General features: G+C 34.1%; 1 protein-coding gene across 1 annotated transcript in view; it reads right to left on the reverse strand.

The window, feature by feature from the left end:
- insc (INSC spindle orientation adaptor protein) overlaps window positions 1–26,125 on the reverse strand; it is a 65,536-nt gene that overhangs the window by 14,549 nt on the left and 24,862 nt on the right. The window contains exons 4-7 of the mRNA XM_088935088.1: window positions 11,552–11,897; window positions 7,340–7,392; window positions 6,750–6,873; window positions 4,087–4,200 (exon numbers count right to left, since the gene is read on the reverse strand). Of these exons, the coding sequence (XP_088791214.1) occupies window positions 4,087–4,200; window positions 6,750–6,873; window positions 7,340–7,392; window positions 11,552–11,897 (637 nt within the window). The remainder of the gene's footprint in view (window positions 1–4,086; window positions 4,201–6,749; window positions 6,874–7,339; window positions 7,393–11,551; window positions 11,898–26,125) is intronic.

Below are 26,125 nucleotides of genomic sequence, written 5' to 3' on the forward strand. Positions count from 1 at the left end.
TCTAAAATCAAATTAAGGAATACTTTTGCAAACAAAAACTCTTTATAATCTGTGGTAGAAGGATGACTCTTTTTTATCCTGAAGGAAGATTTCTCCCATTTCCTTCTAAATAACAATGCTGTAGGCTGGCTCACAGGGCACTGTCAGAACTGTGCAGAGGCTATATCATTAATACACACAATCCAGCATTAAAATAAACCAGGCGTATATGGTAGATAGCCTGGTTTATTTTAAAGCTCTTTCACCATGAAAGAGTGACAGGCATGGGGACAGAATTATTGCTATGTGCTCTACCTGTTCTACCTGTTGGCCAGTGGTTTCCCTTCATTAAAAAACATGCTCCAATTCTCATTGAAGTTACAGTAAAATATTGAAGAGCATTTATTCAATAATATAGAAAACAGAAAAAGTATTGATTGAATCTGTATAAATTAGCATCTGAAGTAATAGAATCTCATCAATTAATAGAACAAACAAAACTATGAATTTAACTCACTTCTTATCCTGTAAATCATTTCTTATCCTGTAATGTTTTTTTTTTTCATTTTCTAAAATTGGCAAACACAACAACTCATAAGGCAAAGATCAAGCTAGATGAGCCCTATGGCCTCCTCTGTTTTGTTACATTTGTTATATAAACGCAATAGCAGCAATGTGATTGTACAAATGTGGAATTGTGTGGAAGCTGGAGGCAGGCATTGCTTCTTATATGTTTCCCATTTCTGTAAAACAGGGGAAAAAGTGCCTGCGATTCATTCCTTTTACAGTGCCACAGGAAGTCATAAAGAGCTGTCACACAGTCAGGCATCACCAAATCTGCCTAAATTGTGTCTGACACTCCTGGGGTTAACAGTTAGCCAATGGGATCTCATTACAGAAGTATTTTGTTTTCTTTGTGAGGAAAGTGTAGTGATGTTTTTCTTAGCTCATTCTTTGAAGACCATTGCTTTTGATTGTATAATACAATTTGTCAGTGCATTATTTATATACCCTCAATGCCTTATATATGTATATATGACATGTGGAATACTAAAATATAGGCAGCATGAAACTTGAGCTCTTCTTGTTGTGTTTCTTGTCTGAGGAATATGTTTAACAAACTCAAGAAACTCATTGATTACATGAACAGCACACACAACTTCAGCTTCCCTTGGGGGGAAAAATCTTTTTTTCAGGTATTGGCATTTTCTTTCTCTGTAGAGCAATGAATAAATTATTTATAGGAAAGTCTGCTCTTATTAGCTTGACTGAATGACATTTTTCTCAAAATGATTCAGATTGTCATGTGCAGTTCAAGTGATGTGCCTCAGAAGCATACTGTACCTAGAGGTCTGTGTTATGCCTGCTAAAGAATTTCCTAGCCCGGTAAAAATCTCAAGACTACATTTTATAGTTAAATGCAATACTTCAATAATGAGTGGCAGGGCAAATTGATTGTTAGACACTGTTTACCGTCTTGCAAACAAATCCCAAAGAATTTTCCGAAACACATTTTTAAACCCATAGATTTTCAATGTGAAGAAAAGGGGCTTGTTTTCCCTTTGAATGCATTATCTTACATATATTTTTTTAATGGTATTTTAATGGTACTTTAAATTTAATCTCAAAAAGAATTGCTTGACATATAAAAATGCACTGATATCTAAAACATTAATTTTTATTCTTGTTTTGATGCATTAGGTCTCTCACAGGCTATGTACAGTACTATATACAGAAAACATTTTCTGTTTGCAGTTTTTTCGTCTCTCATGTCAGAAAGCTCTGCAAAAGCTCAGTTGACCAAAAGCTAATAAGAAAAGAAAAACAAGTAAACCCAGTGAAACTACAAAATAGAAATACACTATAATTTCATTTGATATCCTTGAAGCAATTTAAATCACAACTTACTGTATGTCTTATTGAAAACTTTTTTTTTCAAAAGCAAATGTTTGGTCTCCTTCCTTCATTCTAACAGAATCTAATTAATAGAAGAAGCAATTATTTTCAATGTTACTTGTTTACATTCAAAATACATAGTTTAATGGAAAACCTAGAAACTCTGAACCTAGATATGTGAAAAAAATGACAAAAGAAAGTGGCTCTCCAGCACAAATATAGATTTGTTTTTAGCCAGCTAAGCTTGTTCTCACTCAGATGAATTGTAACTTGAAAAATTCACACTGCTCTTGCCCCTCGTCACTTATTAACTTCAGAGGGCACTGATGATTGTCTTTCCATGGGTCTTTAACTGCAAGACTTCCTAACTTCTTCGTTGAACTCTCTGTTTAAGAAAATATTTCACGTCATACATGTTCATTTCAATCTGTTCACTTTAGATAATGAAACCGTAAAACTTGCTCGAAATATAGAAAACATCTAAAATGATTATGTATCACCAATGCATAAAAAATCCACAAGACTGAAAAAGGTTAATACTGTAGATCTTTATGGCATCACCCCTAGCACGTTTCAAAGTGCATGATAGTATTACAATAATTATCATATTTGTAAAACATTTTAGTTTTTACACATTAGACATGTTTTAAATTTATATATATAAGACGGTATATATACAGTATAAGACGTTTTTATTTCACAGACAATCCCAGCCACTGCCACTTCTCTTACATTATTTTAAAAAGTGACTGTATGCCAGTCTAGAACTCAGTATCTTTAGTAATTATATTTTAGTGTTATTTCCCAGCTGATCTTTCATGCAATGGCTGACAAAGGTATTGTTCCTTTATTATCTTCCCAAAAGTTGATCCCTCAAAATTTGCAGGTACATTAGTGTAACAGTCAATGTGTTACTTACTGTCAGGGAACAACAGGTTTATTGGTATCTACTTGCTTTTCGCAAATATGGAGTTATGGTAGTGCCACCATTTTTGTATCAGCAGTTCTTTGGCTAGAAGAATGGAAACTGTCTGTCCTAGCTTCCTGTGTTCCCTCATTATTATGATTTTGCCCATATCCCCCTCTTTTTACCTCCTGCACTTCAGAATGTGGAATATAATCAGCATATCCACAACCAAGGATAAACCCATTTTAAAATCTTGAGACCCAATTATGTCTCTTGGAAGCGGTTTGTTATGTGTGCTGTTGATAGGGTTATTTTCACCTGACCTCATTTTATAATATTATCTTGCTGCAGGACTTCATCTAGTGCTTTTTATACAGCACACCACAAGCTGCAAGCAAAGCTGTCAAGAAGAGTATAAAGACATACTGTAAATATCGTATTTCACTCAAGCATAAAAATCTAAGCTCCAATATTATACAGTACTGCTAAAAATGTAAAGATATTAATGTACAGAAAATACATTGGTGGCAAATATGTGAATATAAGAACTATTTAAATAATTTTTAAATACATTTAAAATGCACCGAATCTAAATGTTCCTAGTGATGCATTCAAAAAGTGGTCTAAGGAGGGAATCTACTAATTTAATAATAAAAACCTGCAACACCAGTGTTACAGGTTAGTCCCCTGCCCCATATATACTGTAGTAAATGGCAGATTTCAAGTGCTCTGAAATGTTTTACTTCCCATATGAATTTAGTTCACACACCATTTTTGTTTGAACACTCATTTGTGCAATACAAATTAGTCCCTAAAGGTCTAAGGCTTTTAGCCCTTCACAAAACTTTTAAGCCAGCTTCCTTCCTAATACAAAATAAGTACAAATAACAACTTAAGTGACTGCAAGGCAAAGAAGTCATGATCTGAGGATCAATGGCAACAGACCTTATATTCATTAACCCTAAAGGCAAAACAGTTCTGATTTGAGCATGCCTAATGGGACTGACTCTTATTGATTTGGTGGTGAATGTGTGGGGTGTTTGATGACAACAAGGAAAGAATCTTATTATTTGTGTAGAGAAATGGGAGCTTGTACTTTAATTGTATTACATCCCTCTGTCTGTATGAAATAGAAGCTTTCTTGAAAGTTCCATTTAAACAGGGAAGTGATGTAATCCCTGCCTGCTGTGCTTTAAGTCCCTGCTATTAGGGGCACCATCAACAGAAAGAGCAATGAAATAGGACAATTCATGGCAGAGAGAACATTAAGAAGTAAGGGAAAGGACTGCTTTCAGTAAACTCACCTTTGCTATGAGGCTGCACAACTGGACGCCATCCTGTGTGAGAGTGAGCAGACTGCTGATTGCTGAACCTATGGTATATATGTTATCTGAAGATTCTATTTGTCTCACCAAGATCTGTAAAGGCAAACAGATGTGTTCATTAAATAAATCCTTGCATCCAAATAAACAGCAATAAATAGCATTGGATCGATTCTCTCCTACTGACCTTATGCTTCCATCAGTCAGAAAACAGGGAAGTTTTAATCATTACTGAGACGGTGTGGTATATTTAAAGTATTAATACCTTTTAAAGGACAGAATATAAAATACAGTTTTTTCAAGTTAACATAAAAGAATGATAAAATTCAAGTTAGTTATAGTCATCTAGATTCACAACTAAATTGATCATTCTTACTATAAATTCTGTAGTATATCTCTTGTATATTTCCAAAGTTCTTCAAATTCATAATGGTGAAAAGTCAATGAAATACTATTCAACGAAGTGAAGGCAAAGATGAACTTGTAAGACCTGGAAAATTACATAAATGGAATCTAATTTTATTCCAAATAATGTCAAGTGAAAACTGCTGTTACCAGATCAGAATTCACTCAAGGACAAAACTAAACAGGCCAGCTGCAGAAACATTCCAGGTAACAAAATTAATAAACTCAACATCTTAGGTTTCAAATTAATAGAGTATTCATATCTTGAGTAATATGATTTTCAAACTAAATATAGAAATCAGCCACCTTACATTATGTTCCACCTCTCCAATAACTGCATTTTAAAAACTCAGTTGGAAGGTTTACCTAAGAATAGCTTTTAATTAAATTATAAAGATTTTTAGGTGCTATCCCATGATTTTAACAATTAAAAACTGGTGGTGTTCTGTTATATAAAAGTAGTCTTTTATTTTTTTAACAAACTACAGAAAAGCATGTATGACACCAAGTAATCTTGCTGTTTTAAAGGGTAATCAGTGTCACTATGTAATCAAAGTGACAAAGTAATTTATCTAGTCATTTACTGAAATACGTTTTACAACTTATTCTTAGAATGTAAAGTACAAATGTCTTTGAATGGCAGTAAAAATGATAGCAATATGTATGTATATGTACAGTATGTATACTACTTACAATATTAAGATAACTTAATTGCCACTCATTTGTATGGAAAGACTAATGCTGTAATTTTATCATAATACTGTTACTCTACTATTTCTAAAAAAACATTATTGCTCTATCCATAAATTGGCCTAAATTTCCAAAAGCAAAAGAGACTAAAGCTTTAATTACCCCGTGTTTTAGATAAAAATAAATGCTCTTATGAGCCTGACCATTTTCAATTTCAGCAGAGTGTACTTGAAGTCTCAGTGTTGAATACACACCACAAGCCTACTAATGCAACAGAGAATTCTAATGTAAACAATTTCCTTGATCTCATCTACAGTATATTATCTCATGCTTTCTAGTGTGTCTAGAGAATGATTTACAGTACGTGAGACCTGGTAAGTGTCTAAGAAATTGTACCCAGGCAAAAGGGAAAAGGTGAAACAGCAGACATTTTAATGTATTTTAATACTGTATGTATTATGAGTGATTTTGTTATCTTTCTTAATTAGCCATTATACAAAGTTGGAAAACATATTCTTCCTAACAATATATTTTCTGTCATATTTAAAAATAACAAAAAGGTTAGAGACAGCAGGAGACTGTATGGCCAGAGTTCTAGTCTTTAGTTTTTCATCCATGGACACCACCAAGAGACTTATGAATGACCTTTTAGTAATATAGCCTAATGGTGGGGTGGCTTGTTACATTTTTCTGTATTACCACAACCGCTTTGACATTTTTGCACTGCATTTCTTTTTTTCTGAAACACTTCATATGACAATCCAAGATTAAATTAAAATTAAAAATAAAATAAGAATTGGAACGCGTATGGAACACAAATTATTAAATCATTGTTACTTGTGAACCTCAGGATCACAAATCAAATAGGATCTTGTAGAATAATCTACATTTTGGGAACTAAAAAAGATTTAAACAATTTATTTAAATGAAACCTTTTAATCCTGACATACAATATCACCCATGTATATTACCTACAGTATGTCTATAGCATTCAGTCCTTCATTTTCAGTTCATGGTTTTCTACTTGCTGATTTAATAAAACATGTTTGTGTTTGACTGTGAAATAGAGAATGGTATTTTTGTTATTATATGTATTAAAAATGGAAGCAGACATTTATAGTGTTTTTTTCAATCTCTGATTCATTTTATTGACTCTAGCTTTCATATCTAGAAAACATAACATGATATTTATTTTAAATGCATTATCTGTTCGGAATAAAGGAAATAGAATATAGCTCAACTGATGAATGTTTAGTACTTGTACTAACTTAGAGGATGTCCATTAACTCTGCACCACATGTACTCTGTCACCACAGCCATTGCAAACATAGAAACCACAGCATAATAACCATTGATTTAATATGGGCTCTAGTGTCTTGTACACATTTCATTCAGGTACCTTCACTTGTGCATGACTAGAAGAGGATGAAAATATGAATTGTAACATGCAGGAAAAATAAATACCTTGTAAAAGAAAATTAATACAATAATGTAAGAAACACTTAATATTGCCACAGCATCCAAACAAAGGTGGTGGTCATTTTACTGACCTGTATCTCATTAGCTAAGACCAAATCAATCATTTGGCTGAAGGATTCACTGACATCTGTCAGTATTTCATGGACGGCTTCTTTCATAGACTTTAAAAAAAAATCATCTTCGGTGTGTATGCACCTTTGGAAGAAAGTAAAACAAATATCAAATTATTTTGTTGGAATTATACAGGACACTGAAAATTTAAAAGGATACGGAATTTGTCTATACAGTATGTAGATACAAGTACTGTGCAAGTAGACTGTGTACAAGCAGGCTTTAGTATCTTGCTGCAACTCATGAGTAGCCATCTAAAAAAGTTGCCTTGGTTTATGTTTAACTTAATCATTCCTTTTCATGTTGTTTGTCTGCAAATGTTAAATGCATTATATCTTTTGAACTGTTACCCTTCAAAAATGCATTTTATGTATTTACTATCCTACCTATAAAACAGTATAATATTTCCTTAAAATAAATCTACCTCCTACTTCTCATCAAGGTGCACAGAGCTACAGTATTACTGCCATTTTCTGGGAGCTATTAACAGCATTAAGATTTGCTTGCAGTTGCAGTGTACAGTTTTCACCTTTTGTCAAAAAGAAAATACCTCTCTGTGATGGTTGTCAGCTCCATGCACTTCTCCAACAGGCTTTTTTCATACTAAAGGGAAAGAAATAGGGAAAACCTACAATAAGTATAATCTGTGCAACTAAACATAATAATATACTGTAGATATGTGGTCACTTTTGGAGACAGGACAGAACATCATGGACTTCAAAAATTAACTGATATTGAAATAGCTGAAATAAAACAAACTTACAAATTAGAGAGGGCTCTACTCTTGCTCTTATGAGTCACTGGTGAATAGGACTCCATCCATTTCACAATAACCACTTAGTCCAATTCAAGGCCACATTGAGCTGAAGCCTAACTTAGTAGACAATGTGTCCAATGCAAAATATACTCTGGACAAGACTCCTGTTCATCACAGGCATACACACATACTATATAGTACAATTATTGAGATCCAATTAGAGTTGGAAGTTTAATGTGTAATATTGTATTAAAGCCCTTCTACTGAGGCTCACATTTCTTTTTTTATTTTTAAAGATGAACTAAAAGTTTAAAACTGACACAGAGCAGAAATTACATTTACATGTTTTTTTTTCTAATATTGCTTGAGGGTCAGAATGCATTTTCTATATTTAAACCAAATTAGAGCTATAATAAAATCAAAATATTTAAATCAGCTCAAGACCATTGAAAAACACTTGTTCCAAGAAAAGTAAGGTCAGAATGAACATAATGCATTTTTTTAATGTATCCATATTCAATCATATGTTAACTAATTGTGTGACTCATTTAAGTAATCATTTCAGTTTTACAGTACATAAGTAAATGTCGTCTATGAATGTGGCATAAGAAAACATCAATGTTCTAGCTATAACAAAATTGCTATATTGGAAAATAGAAAAACCCAGTTATTGTCATGTGGATGGGAAATAAAATCTCAGAAATCGAGAATATCAGGTGTGCCAACAACATGTAAAGTTATTCCCATAGTGCTGACAAAATGCAATGTGTGGCCCATAATGTGACTTCCAAAACACAACACATTGATTGCCTTACAGTACCTTCAAAGTTTTAGTGATGGTGTGAATTTTTGACCAATAAAAATAAAATGACCTTTTTGCTGCAGCTGAAAAAATGTCAAAATGTAAATGTACAGTAACAAAACAATAGAGTAAATTACTGTTGACTCTTAATGCTACACTGCTTCTATTATAGAGACCCGTACATAACAATTTCCAAGCTCCTACTGCAATTCCTGTATGGCACTGTGTTCAGAGCTAAAAAAAAAACTGACTGTTCTTCATATAGTATCCATCACATATCTTTACTTTTGGCAAGAGAACAAGAGAACAAATCTCAACTACTACAATACTGTATGTAGTCAAAGCTACACAATATGCAAGGCACTGTTGATACCTCTTATGTTTCTCTGTCTCTAATACTCTGTGAATTGCAGTCCTCTGTTTCTTAATTGTTTCCATTCAGAGATAGCATTCAGTGGGTGTTTTTGAGGTCCCTATGCTGCTCTGTTAAAATGCTTTTTGGCTACAACAGATTCTTCCGAACTTCCTGTGTTCATTAGATCAATTGCTCACCACTCTGTACAAACCTCTTTGCCACACACAAAATGTCCATTTATCACAAGACAAATTCTGACTTCATATTTATTAAAGGGGACCTCATTTCCACTGTTGAGCTCCACCCTTTGAAGCACAAAATGTCTCATTGAATTTGCTATGATGTTGATATTTTAAAAATATACCGTATAATTCTCTGTTTAAATATAATTATCATTATATGATGTCATGTGTGTGCTTTCAGTCTGAAGGGAAGAAAAAAGTTATACATTTAAGCTTCTTTCTCCTTTAGAATTTTATATATTTGGAAGATTGCTCATCGGGGCAATTGTTCACACAAAGCAAAAGAATGCTCGTAATGTTGTAGAATATTCCAAGCATTCCTAATTGTATTGAGAATATAAGTAATAACATTATCCAATAAGAAAATGCCTTTAGGAATGTTAACTGAGAACTTTCACAAGGCAGTTAGGGCTCCCTTGCAGAGTGGGGTGAAACCAAGGGGTATCTGGAAAGGTAGAGGAGGGTTGCAGGAAGATGAATGCAAGAAAGAGAGAGGTTTACTATAGTATACAGGTATACAGTATGACTTTTCAGGAAGTGCGGTCATGGAGGATTACAAGGAGATGAAGGAGACTTTGGTGGCTGTCATCCCTCCTGAACTTTGGTTCAAACGTTTTGTGTTCAAGTAAAGAAAACTATATCTTCATTGTCTCATTACTTCAGGTGTGTCTGCATTGTGAAATTAATTAAACACACTTTAACACAAAGCAAGCTGTTTACAATGAAAGATAATACACAACAATTTTGTTTGAAAAACTGGGAGAATCTAATCAGAATATTACAAGTATGTGATGTTCTTTTTATACTGTTTTTTTTAAACAATGATGTTTTTAATCAGACAGCTAAATAAGTATTTTTTCAGGAAACTTTGTATTAAACTTTTGCACTTCATGCAAGGTGTAACCTTTCATTCTTGTAGGAAATACTCTGGGGGAAACTGTGATTAAGGTATACCATTTTTTTCTCCTCCATTTCATAGCTTATTGATATTACAACATGAGTTACTGAAGGGCGATGGATAAACTATGAGTCACTTTGTCAATTGAATGGTTCATGAGTTCAGTTCAGCTCAGCACATTGAGTAGTCCTAAAGGATGTTTAAAAATAATGTGCCACGCCAAACTCTTCTTAATCATGCCCTAGTGACATCTGGGAAAAGAAGTAGAATTTAACTATTAGGTAATGTTTTACTCATAAACATATTCGCATTATTTACATCTTTCTGGTTAGATAAAGCTAAAATGATAAAGAGATTTATTCTAAATATGAATTGCGTTTATGAAAAAACCTGCTGGGATCTGTTTATCAGTTGTTTTTTGTCTGGAAAAAAAACAAGAGGTACAAGTAGATATAAAAAATAAACTTGATTTTATTACTTTTTCCTCTAGACAAAACAAGATACCTTAAATTCAAAATGCTGATTTATTAGATTTAAGTTTAGGGCATGTGTTCAGTTGTATATTAAACAAAAATGTATTTGTATAAATTTAAGAACAAGTAGAAGTTCAAGTAACTTCACAGGTGGACATATTTCAGTCTATGGGTTGTTGGGGACATTTAAAACTCTGGGCATTAGTTCGTTGTTTGAGAATGAGATTACTATACTTTTACTATACGATTACTTTGTGTTATTTAGAATGTTTTAATGTCTAGACCCAGTGTAGAGCCCGTGTAGTGCAAGTAAAAAAAAAAAGAAATCTTGCATCCAGGATTCCAAGAAAGTGAGTTACTGAGAGGAAATAAACTGTCAGTCTATCAGCTTGATAGAAGTACCAAGATTGTAAGTAGAAACTCTCCACACCTATGGTACAGATAAAATAATGCAAAGAAAAAATAAATTCCTTTTTTAGCAGGAACAAAATAGGCTGATCATTTCAGATTAAAATGCATTGTCTTTATGTAAAGCAATTGTCATGTGTTTAAGGATTTGAGCCTGTCTCAGGCTATTCCCTGCCACCTAAAAGATACTGTACATACAGTAGCTCACTGGCAGGCCAACATGAGGGTCCAGCTACAGTAGGTTAAGTGTTTCAGGTTTATTCTGAATTCGCCTTGTGTTATATTCTGCATCTTTAAATCCCTCCTCTGAATTCCAAAGCAACCCCAGTGACTGACAGGCATCAGTCTCATTGATTCTGAGTCCCTGCACCAGTATCACATGCAGTTAATTTACAGGACAGACATGATGTACTGTAAAGTCTCCTGGGCACTTGCCATCACCTCCCCAAGGCTGGCACAGGCAGGTGGACAAATCCGGTGAGCAAGAAGACCGGTTAGATGACCCAGCTTGTTTGCAGTGGCTTTCAAGCTCTCCAGGTTATGTTACTGTGACAGGCTCACACCAGATGAGCTCTGTTACATAAAGTCATATGTACTCTTGGAGCCTGATTGTTACGGTAGAGACACTTTCCACTGCACGGTACACTCATTAGATCCAGTAGCTTGTTCGCAGGGAATATTAAACCTTTATTTATTTGTTTAATGATTTCCTTATCAGATTCTTTAAAACAGTGGATGTTCTATGTACAAAAAGTAAAAGAAACGTATTTTGTGGTCATTTTGGTGCTTGTCTTCTTTCTCAAACTAATTGCGGCAGAAAAGGTTACCTTCTGTATTTCTGCTGGGGAGTTCCTAGCAAAGGTGTTGTACTCATTGACCAGAGAGCGGACGTGGCAGTTGGCTCTCACAGCTGTGCTGTGCACTCTCTGCCACCTGTTCTTCTCCAGCTTTTGGGACATCTTGCTTAGCTCTGTGCTGATGATGAAAGCTCTCTTCAGAAGCGTCTGGAGATTGTCCCGCACCACATGTTCCGGGTTGATGATCAGCTCGCTGTGGACGTCCTCGTCCACGCTGATGGGCTTCGACTGGAGAATGCACATGCACTCCACTTCGGTCATGTACCTCAAGTCTTCCATCCAGCGCTGCACAGAATCAATCTGGATGAGGTGCATTCTAAAAAAACAAAGAGACATGATTACATGATTCAGCAAGTACTGTGAAACTGTCCTCCGCATGTGAATTGTTTTAGAGAAGAATTGAAACTTTGCACGTACTGTATAAGATCAAGCAAACTAAATCAGCAAAGTGTGTATAATTTGTTTAAATCTTAGTGGGAAGTATTTTCTATATTGGCAATATATTTTTACCCCTTTATTTTTAACAACCTATTTTTACTAAGCTCAATCATTGGACAGTAATAAGAGACTTAAAAATTGCAGGAGTGGTTGAACCAGTAAAAAAGCTGGGAGACGCAAGTTGAGTTCTGTTGTCTGGATATGACATGTCACCAGCAGGATTTCTGTAAATCCTTGTGCTGCAATTTTTACAAGATTATCTAAAAGGTTTATGACATACTGTATAAACACATCTACCAAGCATCTACTATGCACATGGATAACACAGCATTATAGTTTTAATAACTATATTAAATATAATTATGTTAAAAATATTAATATTAATTTATATTAACTATATTAAAAATAAATAGTAACATTTGGATGTGCTAAGAGACTCTCATTTTGTTATCTTTGTCTTTGCTGTATACAGTATATACAGTATACAGTCCCTTTCACTGTCATTATGAATAGATTTGAAAAGTTTAATATTTTTCTAGTTGTAGAGCAAATATCAGAAATTAGAGTTAAAATGCTGGAAAATAGTTGTTGTTCATTTTGACCAAACATGTTCAGTTTAAATTCCTTCATTTGGTAATGACGTTTAATTGGAAGGCCAATAGCTAGAAATTCAACCACCAGGAAGACAATCCTGAAGAATGTTGAACTAATAACAAAGAAAAAAGCCTCTAAAAAGAATCGAAAACTTGAAATCCTTTGTCAATACATCTAAGGTTATTTGAAGGTACTTCATGGAGGACAGGACAAAGGAGCAAATATTTTTAACTGAAAACCCATTTGAATCACAAAAGCAAACACTGGGAACCAAAGGAGCAATCCTACAGGGGTTACCACGGTAAACATACCTTCTAGAAAAGACTGAACTAAACAAGTTAAAGGTTTAATTAAGATTTGATCCACTGTCAAAGATCAGTAAAAGAAATTTCCTGAATAGATGGTAGCAAATCACAGGAATATATATACAGTATATTATCAGTAAAGAGAAAAACAGTGCCTTCCTTCAATGAAGAAGACAGATATAGTAAATAAGAATTCTGACAAGTAAATCTATAAATTATAAACTAATGTGTTTCATTAGTAATACATAGAAAAAAGGTTATCAAATAATTTAATTTACTAAGCTTAATTTCTAGTGTGTTAAGTACCATTCAACGTTTAGGAGACTGAATGGAGTCTCCTGAATGGATGTTCCTCAGTACAATCCTTCAATTTAAAAATATCTTTACAGTATAATCTTGAATAGACAACAGTATCCTCTTTTATTATGTGCTACAGACATGGATTTAAGTAAATAAAATTCTGAACATCCTCATCTAGGTAAGCTGAACAACTAATAAATCATCATAATAACTTAGAAATAGCTGTGTGGCAGTACCTTAAAGAAGTACTTAAAACAATTATTATTCATATTGCAGATAATATTATATGCCTTTTTCCAGGTAATTTACATAAAATAAACACTGAACAAAGTACAATTTCTACATAAATATACTGAAAAAGACTGGAAAGGATAAGTTAACTTCCTGCATACAGCGTATGGACCAGAAAACAGAAAAGTTCATGACAGCTGCAAAGAATAAGATGTATTTACTGTACATAAACACTATAAGCATAATAGCTCTTATCGGACTTTTAATCATTTCAGAATGGAAAAGAAAAACTATATGTTTATCAAGGAAGACAATTATTGTCTCTGATATCGCAATGCAGCCAGCTCTGGGGTAGCATATGGGAATCCTTGTGTGTTCCACGCTGTAGTTTGACAAGCTTGATTAGCTTTTCATCTGAGAATTTTTAACAGAACAGGGAATTTGTGAAACCTGAATTTCACAGACCACTGCTTTTAAAGAGAATCTTTTTTCTTCTTTCCCAGTACTCTGAAAAAAGTCTGAAAGCAGCACTTTGTGCCTCAGTTTTAAGTGAACTCTCAATGGTAACAACTCCTGAAGCACATGTTTATCATTACTCTTGCCACATTGTGGATTTAGGATTTATGGTTGAGGGGGAGCATTTCAGCTACCCAAGATGACATACTGCAGCACATGATCAATTACCTCAGAAAGTACAAGAAATGGTTATTATATCATCACTTAGATGTCGCATAAAGAAGCAAAAGAAAAACTCTTTTATGAAATAAAATACAGTATAGTAGATCTTCCATAGTGGTATATATAGCATATAAGGGGTTATATACGGTACTATATCACTGTTATCAGTCTTATTACAGTATAACACATCAGACCAATATCATGAAAGACAAAGATGCTATGCTGTTTTGTGGTGTTTGTTTTGAATACTAGTGCCAATCAAGGAAATAGTAGTCCTTTACATTATTCATGGGAAGCACATTGCACATTGCAGGGGCTTTTAAGTGGTCTTTGAAAACAATTTGTTGTAAATGGAATCCATTGCGTTCTAGACAATTACTATCATGTAACTGAAAGAACTCCGCACTAGTTAATACCAGTAGGGAGCTTGAGGCATCATATTTTTTTTCATAGTATTAATATTAATCTTAAAGGCTGAGATACTAAGTTACATCTTCTAAATTACAAATTCATTGCTTGCCAAACTTTCACGATTGAGTTGAACCTAAAACTTAAGAAGAAAATAATAAACTAGTATTTCCAACACACTTACTGTATATTTCAACAAGTTGTTGCATTTATTATGATTGACAACACTACTCTTGGAAAAGCAACTATCTGTATCTAACACAAAAGTCGTAAAAATAGAACTTGGTAAACAATTAAATTGCTAAATTCTGTTATTTCATACTGCAAACCATGGCCTTTCTTCAGTGGATATCAATGTGCTGTTTCTTCTTTATCACAGAAATGACCTCATGTATTTGTGAAATGAGTTATGACCATTGTAGATACAATGTTTTAATAAGCTAGAGGAACAAACATAGATCCCTTATTTTTTATCTACAAACATTTCCGCTATCCAATTACAGCTTTTAAAAAAAGGAGCTGGCAACACATGGTATTTTGAATTGTTTTCAACACTAACAGGCTGTGTTTGGTCAAAGTGGCTTCAAGCTAAGGCTGTCTGATGTCTTGGGAGGTCTAATCTTTACTCTGCAGTGCAAAGTTAGCAAATGAATAGAAACAAAAACATGTCAAAGTTATTTCAAAGCTGGAAACAGGGGTGGAGAGGTGGTGCAGGTGTTAGCACTGTTGCCTCACAGCTCTGTGGCCCTGGGTTCAACTGTGAGCCTGGGATACTATCAACAGTGTGTGGAGTTTATTTATCTCCCCATGTTCACACGGGTTTCCTCCAGGTGCTCCGGTTTCCTCCCACAGTCTATACATACTGGTGGGTTAACCGGTTTCTGGTCCGAGTGTGTCCATGTTTGTGTCTGTGTCTGTGTGTGCCCTGTGATTGCCTGGTGTTCTGTCCAGAGTATGGACCGCCTTGATCCCATTGCTTGCCACAATACAGCCCATCTCCCCTGCGACCCTGACCTATTGGAAGAATAGGATAGGAAATGGAGGGATGCTTGAAAAAAATGGATTTCCACAGAGTTACTAGACAGAAAGCATTTTATAAATATACAAACCTCTAGATGAATATGAACATATAGAATAATGGACATATCAGTAAATTAAGTTATATAAAAACACTTTAAAAGACATTCTATTAATGAGTGGTGTACTATAAACAGAGGTTCTTGTAAAGTATCTGTAGAACTACAGTGGTAATCTCCTCACTTCTGTGTATCTATGGATTCTTGATTTATACAGAACCTCATTTGTCGCAATTTTTACATTAATAGAAAAAGTATTAAACATTATTTCTACAACTTATTTTAAAATGTAAAGTAAAATGTTATATACTGCATATAAATACAGACTGTATATAAAATGCACATAAACATAGCAGAGGACACTGAAGACAGAGAAGAAAAAAAATCACTATTTGCCCATTTGTTTAAATTCACTTACTGTACCATTACAACCCTTCCTCTCCCACATTCAGATCTGTGATTTAATAAATGAATGAGTCAATAGAACCTTACTAAAGAGGTCAAACTGCAACTCTCACTTGTGCTGTGACCTCAGGGAAGCTATATCCAATACTTTTAAAAACCATTTTTGTTTCTAAACACTGCTGTGTTTATTAGCCTAGTGTGACTGAGTAATCAGCTCTAACAAGGTGCCCTCTGATCTGTGCCTCTTTCCTTATTTAACAGTTATCTAATTTAGAAAGGTACAGTAACAGCAAAAGGTGGCCATAATTATATCTGACAGTTAAAAACATACACCGTAGACTGAAGATGTCTTAACACAGAAAAAGTGTACTTTTTGAATATAAATTATCTTCTATTTTTAAAAATGCAGTCTGGATTGTTGTGTGACAGTCCCGTGTGTCTTTATCTCTTCTTGTGGACACTTATATGTATCTTAATAAATGCAGAAAGCTAAAGTACTGTATAAGAATATATATTAACAAAATCCGTTTCCTGCTTTTATTTGAAAATCATTATTTTTACATTTTCACACCTAATTATGAGGTTGAGAGGAGACAGTGTCCATTAAAACAGATTCCTTGTATATCAAAATTAATAGTCTAAGGAAAGATATCTGTATTTCATGTTCAGCACAGATCATGAGAGATGTTTAAAATGTTCCTGATAGAAAACATAAGGCAATGTCAGATACACAAGACTGTAAAAGTATGCTGTTGTAAATGTATGATTAAGTTTTCAGCGACAATTTAAAAAAAGAAATGAAACTCCATTCATGGTTAAATTCGAGACACCGAAAAGCTCATATTAAAAAGATCTGCTGTATAATCCATGAAAGAACTACTTTGATTCTGAATGAAAAAAAGATAGAGGTGAAAGTTTTATCACATGTTCTACCTCTGTGTTGATATTTTCAATATCTCTCAAGAGCTTAGAAACAGGCTAACTGCATAAAAGGCTGCTATTTTCACTTTTCTTGCCATGTGTGATACATGACCCAAGCAGAGGAGTGGTTAACAAACACAAAAAATGAAATTGACCAGACATTAGTCAAAAGATCCATCTCAGAGCTACTCTTTTTGATGCACTGAATAGGATGACACTATGGTGCTATTCATTGCTTTTCATTTACCAAGAGCTGTGTGAGGGTGACACTCAGAACACTTCTGATTAAATGTTGATGTGAAATACCTGATGTATGATTCACGAGGGCATTCTGGTTCAGGGGTTCAAATACAGTACCTATTCCACAAACTCCTACTCTGTATTGTTGGCTGAAAAATATCAAATTAAAAAAGAACAATGGGACAGCTGAAATATTAAAATAATGATACCTATTGAGGAGGAAGTCATACATTATAACCTTCAGTTAATTGTGATCTTTTATAATAAAATAAAAACATGTTAAACTAGTGTCATTACCACTGTTTAGATTTGTGAGTGAATTAAGTTTGTAGAAAACTTGTCTTTTGAGTGGATTTTATATTATGTTGTAGCCCACATAATTGCAGCTGTTAAAGGTCGTGATTTTAAATCGATTTTGTTCTATTACAGTATTTTTAGCTAGTATAATTTTCATTTCAAGCACTTTATTTATTTATCATTATAATGCTACACAAAATCATAATAAAGATATTAAATTATTGAATACCATAATTGTTAGGAAAACGCAGGGTATCATAACAGCATTAACAATCTGCATTTACTTGATGGGTTTCAGGCTGGCACCTGTTTGTTTTATTTCTATTTTAAATTCTAGATCTTTCACTCCTTACACTATGCAGATAATTTGTTTTGGGTTACAGCTCATTATTGTTTTATTAATTGAATAAGAGAAACCATAATTTCTCATTAGCTTAATTGTTTGAAATAATTTGTTTTTTATCAAATTATTTAGATAACACTCCAATATTAAACATAGCTCTAGTAGGCAGTATTTAACCCCAGATTAAAGGCTTTAGAGGGAATAATGCTATATTGATATTTGTATATGGAAATCATTTGAAAATAGTTTCAGAATAGAGATCTAATTATTTTTTAGTACAATGTTAGCATCATTTACTGTAATAAGAACTGAAAATGGCTTTAGGAAATGTGTAGAGTTTAGAGAACAAACACCTGACCAATGATGTAGAAAGAGCAAAGAAAGTCTTTCCAAACACATTAAATGCGAAGCATCTTTATTTTCCTTATGCTTTTCAGAGTTGTTTCATTAATGAGAAACATGAGAAGCACTGAAACAGTGCTTGAAAAAAGTGATACCTGAGACTGTTCAATTAGAAGAATGTATTATCCTTTGAATGTTGGTCATACTTTATTTATAAAGAATAACGTTCGCATTCGGTGTATCAAAGATCTTCCTAAAAATGATTAAAATATGATTTTGTTTCAAAGTATTAAACCCACAGAAAAGAATACAGTAATTAGAGTATGGACAGCTAAGAATATGAAAACAAAGTGATGCTTGCTGATGGAACCACTGACAAGAGCTTGACAATTTATTCCCAAGAGGTAGATGATGCAGCAGCCAGAGTGATTATAATTGTCTCTTGCTCTGCTGGCGCGGACTGTGTTTTTGCACAAGAACCAAAGAACAGTAATTGCTAAAAGCCAACTACCTATGTCTACCTGCAGTGCTCAAGTGATAGGGGCCAATGCATCTCACCCTACAATGAAAACTAATTACTTTATTATCCAGGCTGGAGGATGCTAAAGTTCATGTGTCTTAATTGCCTATCATTTGTTGCACATTCTCCAGCCAGGGCTCATTCCATTTAATGACTTTCACTGGTAACAAGCCAAGTTAGGGTAATTTGTAAAGGTAATGATGTAACCATGCAAAACAGGCACCAGGAATTTCTTGTTTTAAAAGGTTCTGAAGATCTAAGCAATAGCAATTACAAAAAAAAAAACGTATTTTAAAAAATAATTTTAAATTTCCTAGGAATTTAAAATAGTTTTCATACTGTATGTTCACTCATTCAGAACATGTCATGTTTTCTTAGTTGTAAATAGTATTTGTAAATGTATATATTAAATGAATCCACTCAAATATATTAATAGCACTCATATAGTGTATATTAATAGTATAACCGTTTTAATAGAAAATTTACATGATTATTGATTCTATTAAGGAAATGCATTTTATTCAAGAGCTACAACAGATGGGTTTTAATTATAAAGCAGTGGATTGAGTTAATGTGGAAAAAACACTTCATTATATGAGTAACAGTGACATACAGTACAGTATTTTACTCTATGAAAGTTTCCAAATTGTGAGGTCAAATACTGTAACATGACTGCAATGTAGAATTTGTTATCCAGCAGGTGGCAGTGTCCCCTATGTTACATTAATGACTGTGTGTGTGATTGCATACACATAATTATCAGAGATAGACCACTTTTCCACTTATTTGTTCATTTTTCCACCAAAAGAGTATCACACAGTAGGTTTATCTCCAGAGGGAAGGAAGTACATTGCAATAACTGATACATTTTTGTAATTAAAATTTTGACTTTCAGCAGCTGCACTTATCTTAAATGCCCTTTAACAGTTAATAGAAATGAGTTATACACCATACGCTACCACTTAAAAATCAGGCTTTGAAAGTTGTCATTGCTTTAATGTAACAAACCCTTTTTCCTAGCTGTTGATATGCCAGCAGCATATTAAAGCAATCTGACACAATAACAGAGAACCAGATCTCTGTTGTGATGTGGAATGAGCCAACACACTGACTAAACCAGTCTATTTAAACAACTTTCCCTGTTTCATGCAATACAGATGCAAAAGTCATTTTTGCATGTCTTGTGAATACAATAAACACCTTCTTCACAATTCCCAAAAGAATACTAAGTAAACTTTCACGTCTGATGTAAACTACAGTGAACTTCTGTTGAAATGTTAGCCATATTGTTTTATAATATATAAGTTCTGGATACAGTAGCTCTGTGTTATGTAATTAAAAATATATATATTTTCGCAGCTTTATCATTGTGTAGAGAGGAGTGAATTATGTTAAAAACAAGGAATAACCTCAACATTAGTCAGCTAGATTTGATTGGCAAAAATGCGCTATCTAGATTAATTGGTATTTTGAAATAATCCCTGTATTTGTGTGTGTGTCCTGCTATAGACTGATGTCCTGTCATGGGTGTAGTCCTGCTTTGTGCCACATTCTTCTGGAATAGGCACTGGGTTGCCAAAATTCTTAATAGGAATAACAATCTTTGTTTTAAAAGTAGAAAACTCAAGTGTAGTCTTTGCGTAAACTGAAAGAGCATATAGCCTACAGTATGTAACATATATTTTAAAGGGATTTAGCACAGCGGTGTAGACTACCTAGAAAGAACTGGCATTTTCAATGTCAATATACTTAAGAGGGATGGGATTATTAAAATCAAAATTAAGATGAAATATAGGAATTGTGGAAAATTTTGCTTTTGTAGACCCATACCACCAAAACACTCTTTTAGACTAGGATGTAAATTTTCATCATACACTACTGTAGAAACATAAAGAAATCACAGGTAAAGGCACATTGGGAAAATCATATTGTATTTGAAAGAATACTGTACAATCTGTTTACAACATCTCCAAAACATCCTTCAAAACAAGAATTCAAAATATAAATGCCAGTATAGTTTTACTGTGATGCAGGAAACATCCACTGAGCATGAAATCCCTGATAGTTTACAGACATGAAACTGCTGAAAAGTCTATGAGGACACATGCAGAGTGACCACCTGTCATTACTCATGCAGAATGCCTGCTGTGTGCGCTAGGAATGTTAATAGTTATTTATATTTAGTGATAAATTTGCATTTCCTCATGAATGTAAATTTGTTTACTGTCACACAACAACCAGAAGTAAAACTGAAATCCCTACAGGACTTACTCAGTCTTAAAAAATGCAGTAACACTCCTGCATTTCAGAAACAGAATGAAAAGGTTTCCTCTCTTACTGCAGTTTCTTCTAACAGCAGACAAGATAAATACACCTGAAAATGCACCACATGGATCAATTCCTTGTGCTTCTTTTTCAGAAAAAAACCCCAACTTAGCTACAGATGATAGTGTACATGTAGTAAATGTTACACACAGTGGGAATTCTTCTTCAGTAAAAGCAAGTACACTGTAGGAAGCAGAAAAAAATTAAAACGCCTCTCAGAGTAAACCTTAGAAAACAATCAATAACTGATCAAACATGTGAAAGGGATTGTTGTCTACACATAATTGTAAAGGGTATTACATCAGTCCCCTCTTAGATTAATAAAATATACTCCTTTGAGTTCTCTGTGAATTTCATACATTTGTATTTGACATTCTTAAAGAACATCAGGAGCAGCACACTAGCGCACTGGCTAGCATAGCTGCCTTACAGTGCTGGGGCCCTGGGTCCAGTTCTGGATCTGGGGGGCTCTCTGTGTAGAGTTTATATGTTCTCCCTGTGCTCATGCAGGTTTTTCCTGGGAGTTCTGGTGTCCTTCCACAGTCCAAAGACACTGGTAGGTTAATTGGGTTCTGGGAAAACGGGCTCTAGTCTAAGTGTGTGGGTCAGCGGGTCCTGCAGTGAACTGGTGCCCCATCCAGGGTGTACCCCACCTTGTGCCCATTGCTTGCCAAGATCTGGCTCTCCTGGGACCCTGAACTGGATTAAGCGGTAAAAAAATGTACAAATGGATGGAAAAACATCAATCCTTAGAGAAAGAGAAGAAGAAGCTTAATAAAATTAACCTTTATTTACCTTAAGAAAGAATTCCTTGTTTTTTTAGGTTTAAGCAAATGTATTCATCATACTAGCCTTTGTTAAACATAAGCCTTTAGATCAATTTAATTTGAAATGTCTACTTTTTATAAGGTTGAGCTGACGTCTTTTATCTGGTTAAAAGCCAAAGCGCCCATTTCATTTACTATAAACAGACAAGCAGCAAAAAAAGACCAATGTGAAAAATTGATTTTTTATAACTCAGTAAGTCTTGTTTAAGGAAAGAGGTAAATATAGTGTTTTATATTCTGCTGCTTATCTCAGCAAGATTCTGACACTAATATATTTGCCATTAATTGAACTTGAATGCCTTTTACAGCAATCTGAAGCAATGATCCAATGAAAGGAGTGATAAGAAGACCTGCATTATTGTGCAGTCACTTTAATTAACTCTTCTGCACTTGTTAAAACAGCATTGTAATGGGACCTTAATCTCAACACCTTTAGGATGTAGGAGTACTTAGAGCATTTTATGTTTTGTATTAGGTATTTCAATAGTTCTTTAAAATAGATCATTATACGACAAATGTGTGGTATCCTGGTGGTTCAGTGGTTTCCATTGCTGCCTCGCAATGCTGGGACCCTAAGTTCAATGTCGGACCTGGGGTGTGATCTGCGTGGAGTTTGTATTTTCTCTTGGTGTCCGTATGGGTTTTCTCCAGGTGTTCCAGTCCAACGACCTATTGGAAGGTGAACTTACTTCTGGGAAAATTGGCCCTGAGTGTGTGCGTGTTTGTATCTGCGCATGCCCCACAATGGACTGGCTCCCTGTCCAGGGGGTATGCTTTGCCGACATTTTTTGCCTCAATTGGCTCCAACTCCCCTGATACTTGAATTGTAAAGGCAAAAACTGATGGATTTGGGAAATGAATACAGTACAATAGCAAAACCACATCAATAAGTTCAAGGCAGGAGATGGTTGTATGCAGTATAACCATATATAAATAAAAAAAACATGTTATATATATTAAAAATATCAACATCATTAACATTATCATGATTTATCATCCACTTGTACATTTAAACTACAGTATACTGTATGTAAAAAATACCTATGTTCTGTATTGATAAGTCCTTGAAGCCTGCAGTGTTTTCTAACTTTAATATTAGGTCTTTTTAAATATTTGAATTACAGCAATTATTTTCTTAGTTTTCTTAATTTCAATTGGTTTAATTTATTCTTCAGGTTATTAGCAATTAACACAGTGTTGACAGTAGAATTAATTTGATAAGTCTCCAATCTGATTCAATGAAACACTCTGTCATAACAGCATTTACTGTCCCATTTATCATTGTGAAATTCTTTATGACTAGAAGACAAATATAACTGTGACAGTTTCTAAAATGTTTGAGCCATTGTAACATTTAAAGTAACATATCATGTGTCTCTAGCAATTTGAGTGAAGGCAGTTATGAAGACTGTCCCTCTGTAGAAGTTAAAAGGACCAGAATCAAGTCTATGCAATAATCAGGCATATAAATACTCTGCACTAAAATAATGAGTCTAATTTAATTAATGGTAAAAATGATTCTCATAAAAGTGATTCAAATGAAAATGCACAGCTGTCTGAAAATAGCTGTGATCCAGTGCATGTTTATCACAGGAATGTCAGCTATTACATAAAATTACAGCATTGTAACAAATTAAGGTCATAATCATACATAAAAAACCAAACCAAAATTCAGACTCTTCTAGGAAGTCTCACAATGTAGTTACAGTACTTACTACCATTATAATTATTGAATAACTTTCCTAGTAAATATTCCTTTTAACCTTTTTTCCTATTAATTTCTGTCTACTTTTTTGGATACCTTAATATAATATAAATAGTATTATTTATGCCTGATGGCACCTACAGTACAGTTCACATAATAGTGAACACACCCACAGTATCTGGGTGTCTGAAGATAAGTGATACAATGAGAAAAAGAGAGTGTGGGCTCGTCTAATGACTGGATGAATTAAATATCTCAAAAGAAAAAGCATATTACTTTAAGAACCACTATTAAATAATGCTTTTGGATTCCTGGAAAAGAAGTGAGGCTAATACCTTCTAATGGAAATTCAGATGGGTGTAGGTTTTGGACTAAGGATTAAAGTGCTCTGGTGATGTACTGCTGAGCCATTACTGAGATAGAATAATTAATTAATCAACATTCATTTAACAGTATTTTCAGAGTACTATTCCAAAAAGAATCCAATGTTTCCATATACCTAATATTGAACCTTGCAAAAAATGAAAAGTAAAAAAACAAAATTGAAGGACGTTCTTCTAGTAATTATGAAGAAAGCTGAAGTCGGTAAATCCATTGTATTTACAGTACTGTTCAGATCAGGAGATCGGACATATTATTATATATTATGTACAGTATACTGTATAATATACATAATATAATATATTATGTAGATAATGTGTACATGTCTACATTTTAGTGATATCACTTGATAAGACAGCAGGCATAGACAAATTAGCAAATTAGAGCAAGGTCGTCCAATCTTGGTGCTGGAGGGCTGTGTCTTCAAGTGTTTTAGGTCTACTGTATTTAAAGCTGTTGCACCTGAAGAGCTGGATGAAGGTATTAAATCGGTCCACTTAAGACAGCAGCTACCTGACTTAGCTTTTGTTAAGAGCTGAGTTGGAAAGAAACCAGCAGACACCCTGAGTCTCTTGAGACTAGGACTGGACAGCACTGTATTAGAGCCTTTAAATTACATATATGAATTCTTTATAGGCCATAGTATACAGTATTAACAGAGCATTGGCTGAGTGTCAATAACTGACCTCTGCTAATGATGATATGCATGTTTATTAACAAAAGTCATATTGATCTTAGAAATAATACTACTGCATAATAAATAGCTTGGTTGTAATATATTCATGATGTGATTTGGAACCTCTGAGCTTAAGTGTTAACCTATTTCTTATAGGTTAATAACCTATTTATTTATTCGTAACTAAAAAATAAAGAGTGCTATAAACATAGAGAATTACAGTACCATCAAAACATTTTTTTCATTTAACAAATGGATGACACACTGTTACGACCCCAAGTGTCTAGGGGAAAAGGGGTGTAACATTTAGGATAATTCTTTTGGAAGCAGGGGGGGTTTTGGTGAAGGACTAGGAAGCGTGATAACAAGGGTAAGGAACTAGAGCGGTGCCAAAGGAAAGAAAATAACAAACAAAAATGGAGCTGGCTAGGACAGTGAGGGAAAGCTAATCTGACTACAAAAGAAAACCCGAAACACACGGTCTTCGGCGTCTTCAACACCCTAGCTGACCTGCACTGACTACCCAAAACCATACAGGACAAATGGCACTCACCCGTACTAAACTAGTGTACTAATACAAAATCAACTAAGTGTGTAAGTGTACCCAACAACCTAAACTAACCTTATATACAAAAGTTCACACAAAAACACAAGTGAACCAGGAAGACAAATAAGGGAAAACAAGAGTAATAAACAGGAGCAGGGTACAAAAGAACACAAAAGTTGAACATGTAACACTGGGGCAAGGTAATGACAAAACAAGGATGAACACATTAACAAACGAAAGTACAAAGAATCTAACAAAAAACCAACAAAACAACAAAGCCGAAGCTATACGAAAATACACACACACAAAGCAAAACAAACCAACAAACGAAGCCGAAGCAATAACCAGAAGCGAAGCGATAACCAAACGGGACCGAAGTCAAACGAAAGGCCCCTCCTTGCTGAAAACCTCCAGGTTATATACTGAATAAGATGCACTCTGATTGGCTGAGAGGCTGATTGATGATGATGTCATACTGAGAGTGTGGTGTAATGGTGGGCCAATGGGGAAGGGAGAACAATCAAGGGTCCGCAGTGTGGACATAACAGAAAAACACACACAGAACACACACTGGGACGTAACACACACACTATTAACTACTGTTTCTGAACGATACAAAATTTCTGGTTTGTGTATTTGTGTTCATATTTCTTATTTTATCACGTCTTACATATTTTGATTAACTGAAGTAATGTAAATCATAGGAAATAAAGACAGCTTCAATGTAAAACCTGTTAATAATCTCTGTTTTGAACCATTCCAAGAAGTACCATATTATTCTCACTATCACAAATAGAACAGGGGTTTTTGTTATTAATTAACAAGTTCAATGATGATAGAATGTCACAAAGTTTAAAACTGTGATAGTTGCAAAGTTGTGATATACTGTATGAAGCCGTTTAACTTCTTATATGCAGAAACGTACAGTATGGAGCAGAATGTTCTTTTAGCAAAAACATTATGTTTTCCCAAAGGTAACAACTTC

This window comes from Atractosteus spatula, chromosome 16 (assembly GCF_055471065.1).
Source record: "Atractosteus spatula isolate fAtrSpa1 chromosome 16, fAtrSpa1.hap1, whole genome shotgun sequence".
Taxonomy (NCBI): Eukaryota; Metazoa; Chordata; class Actinopteri; order Semionotiformes; family Lepisosteidae; genus Atractosteus; species Atractosteus spatula.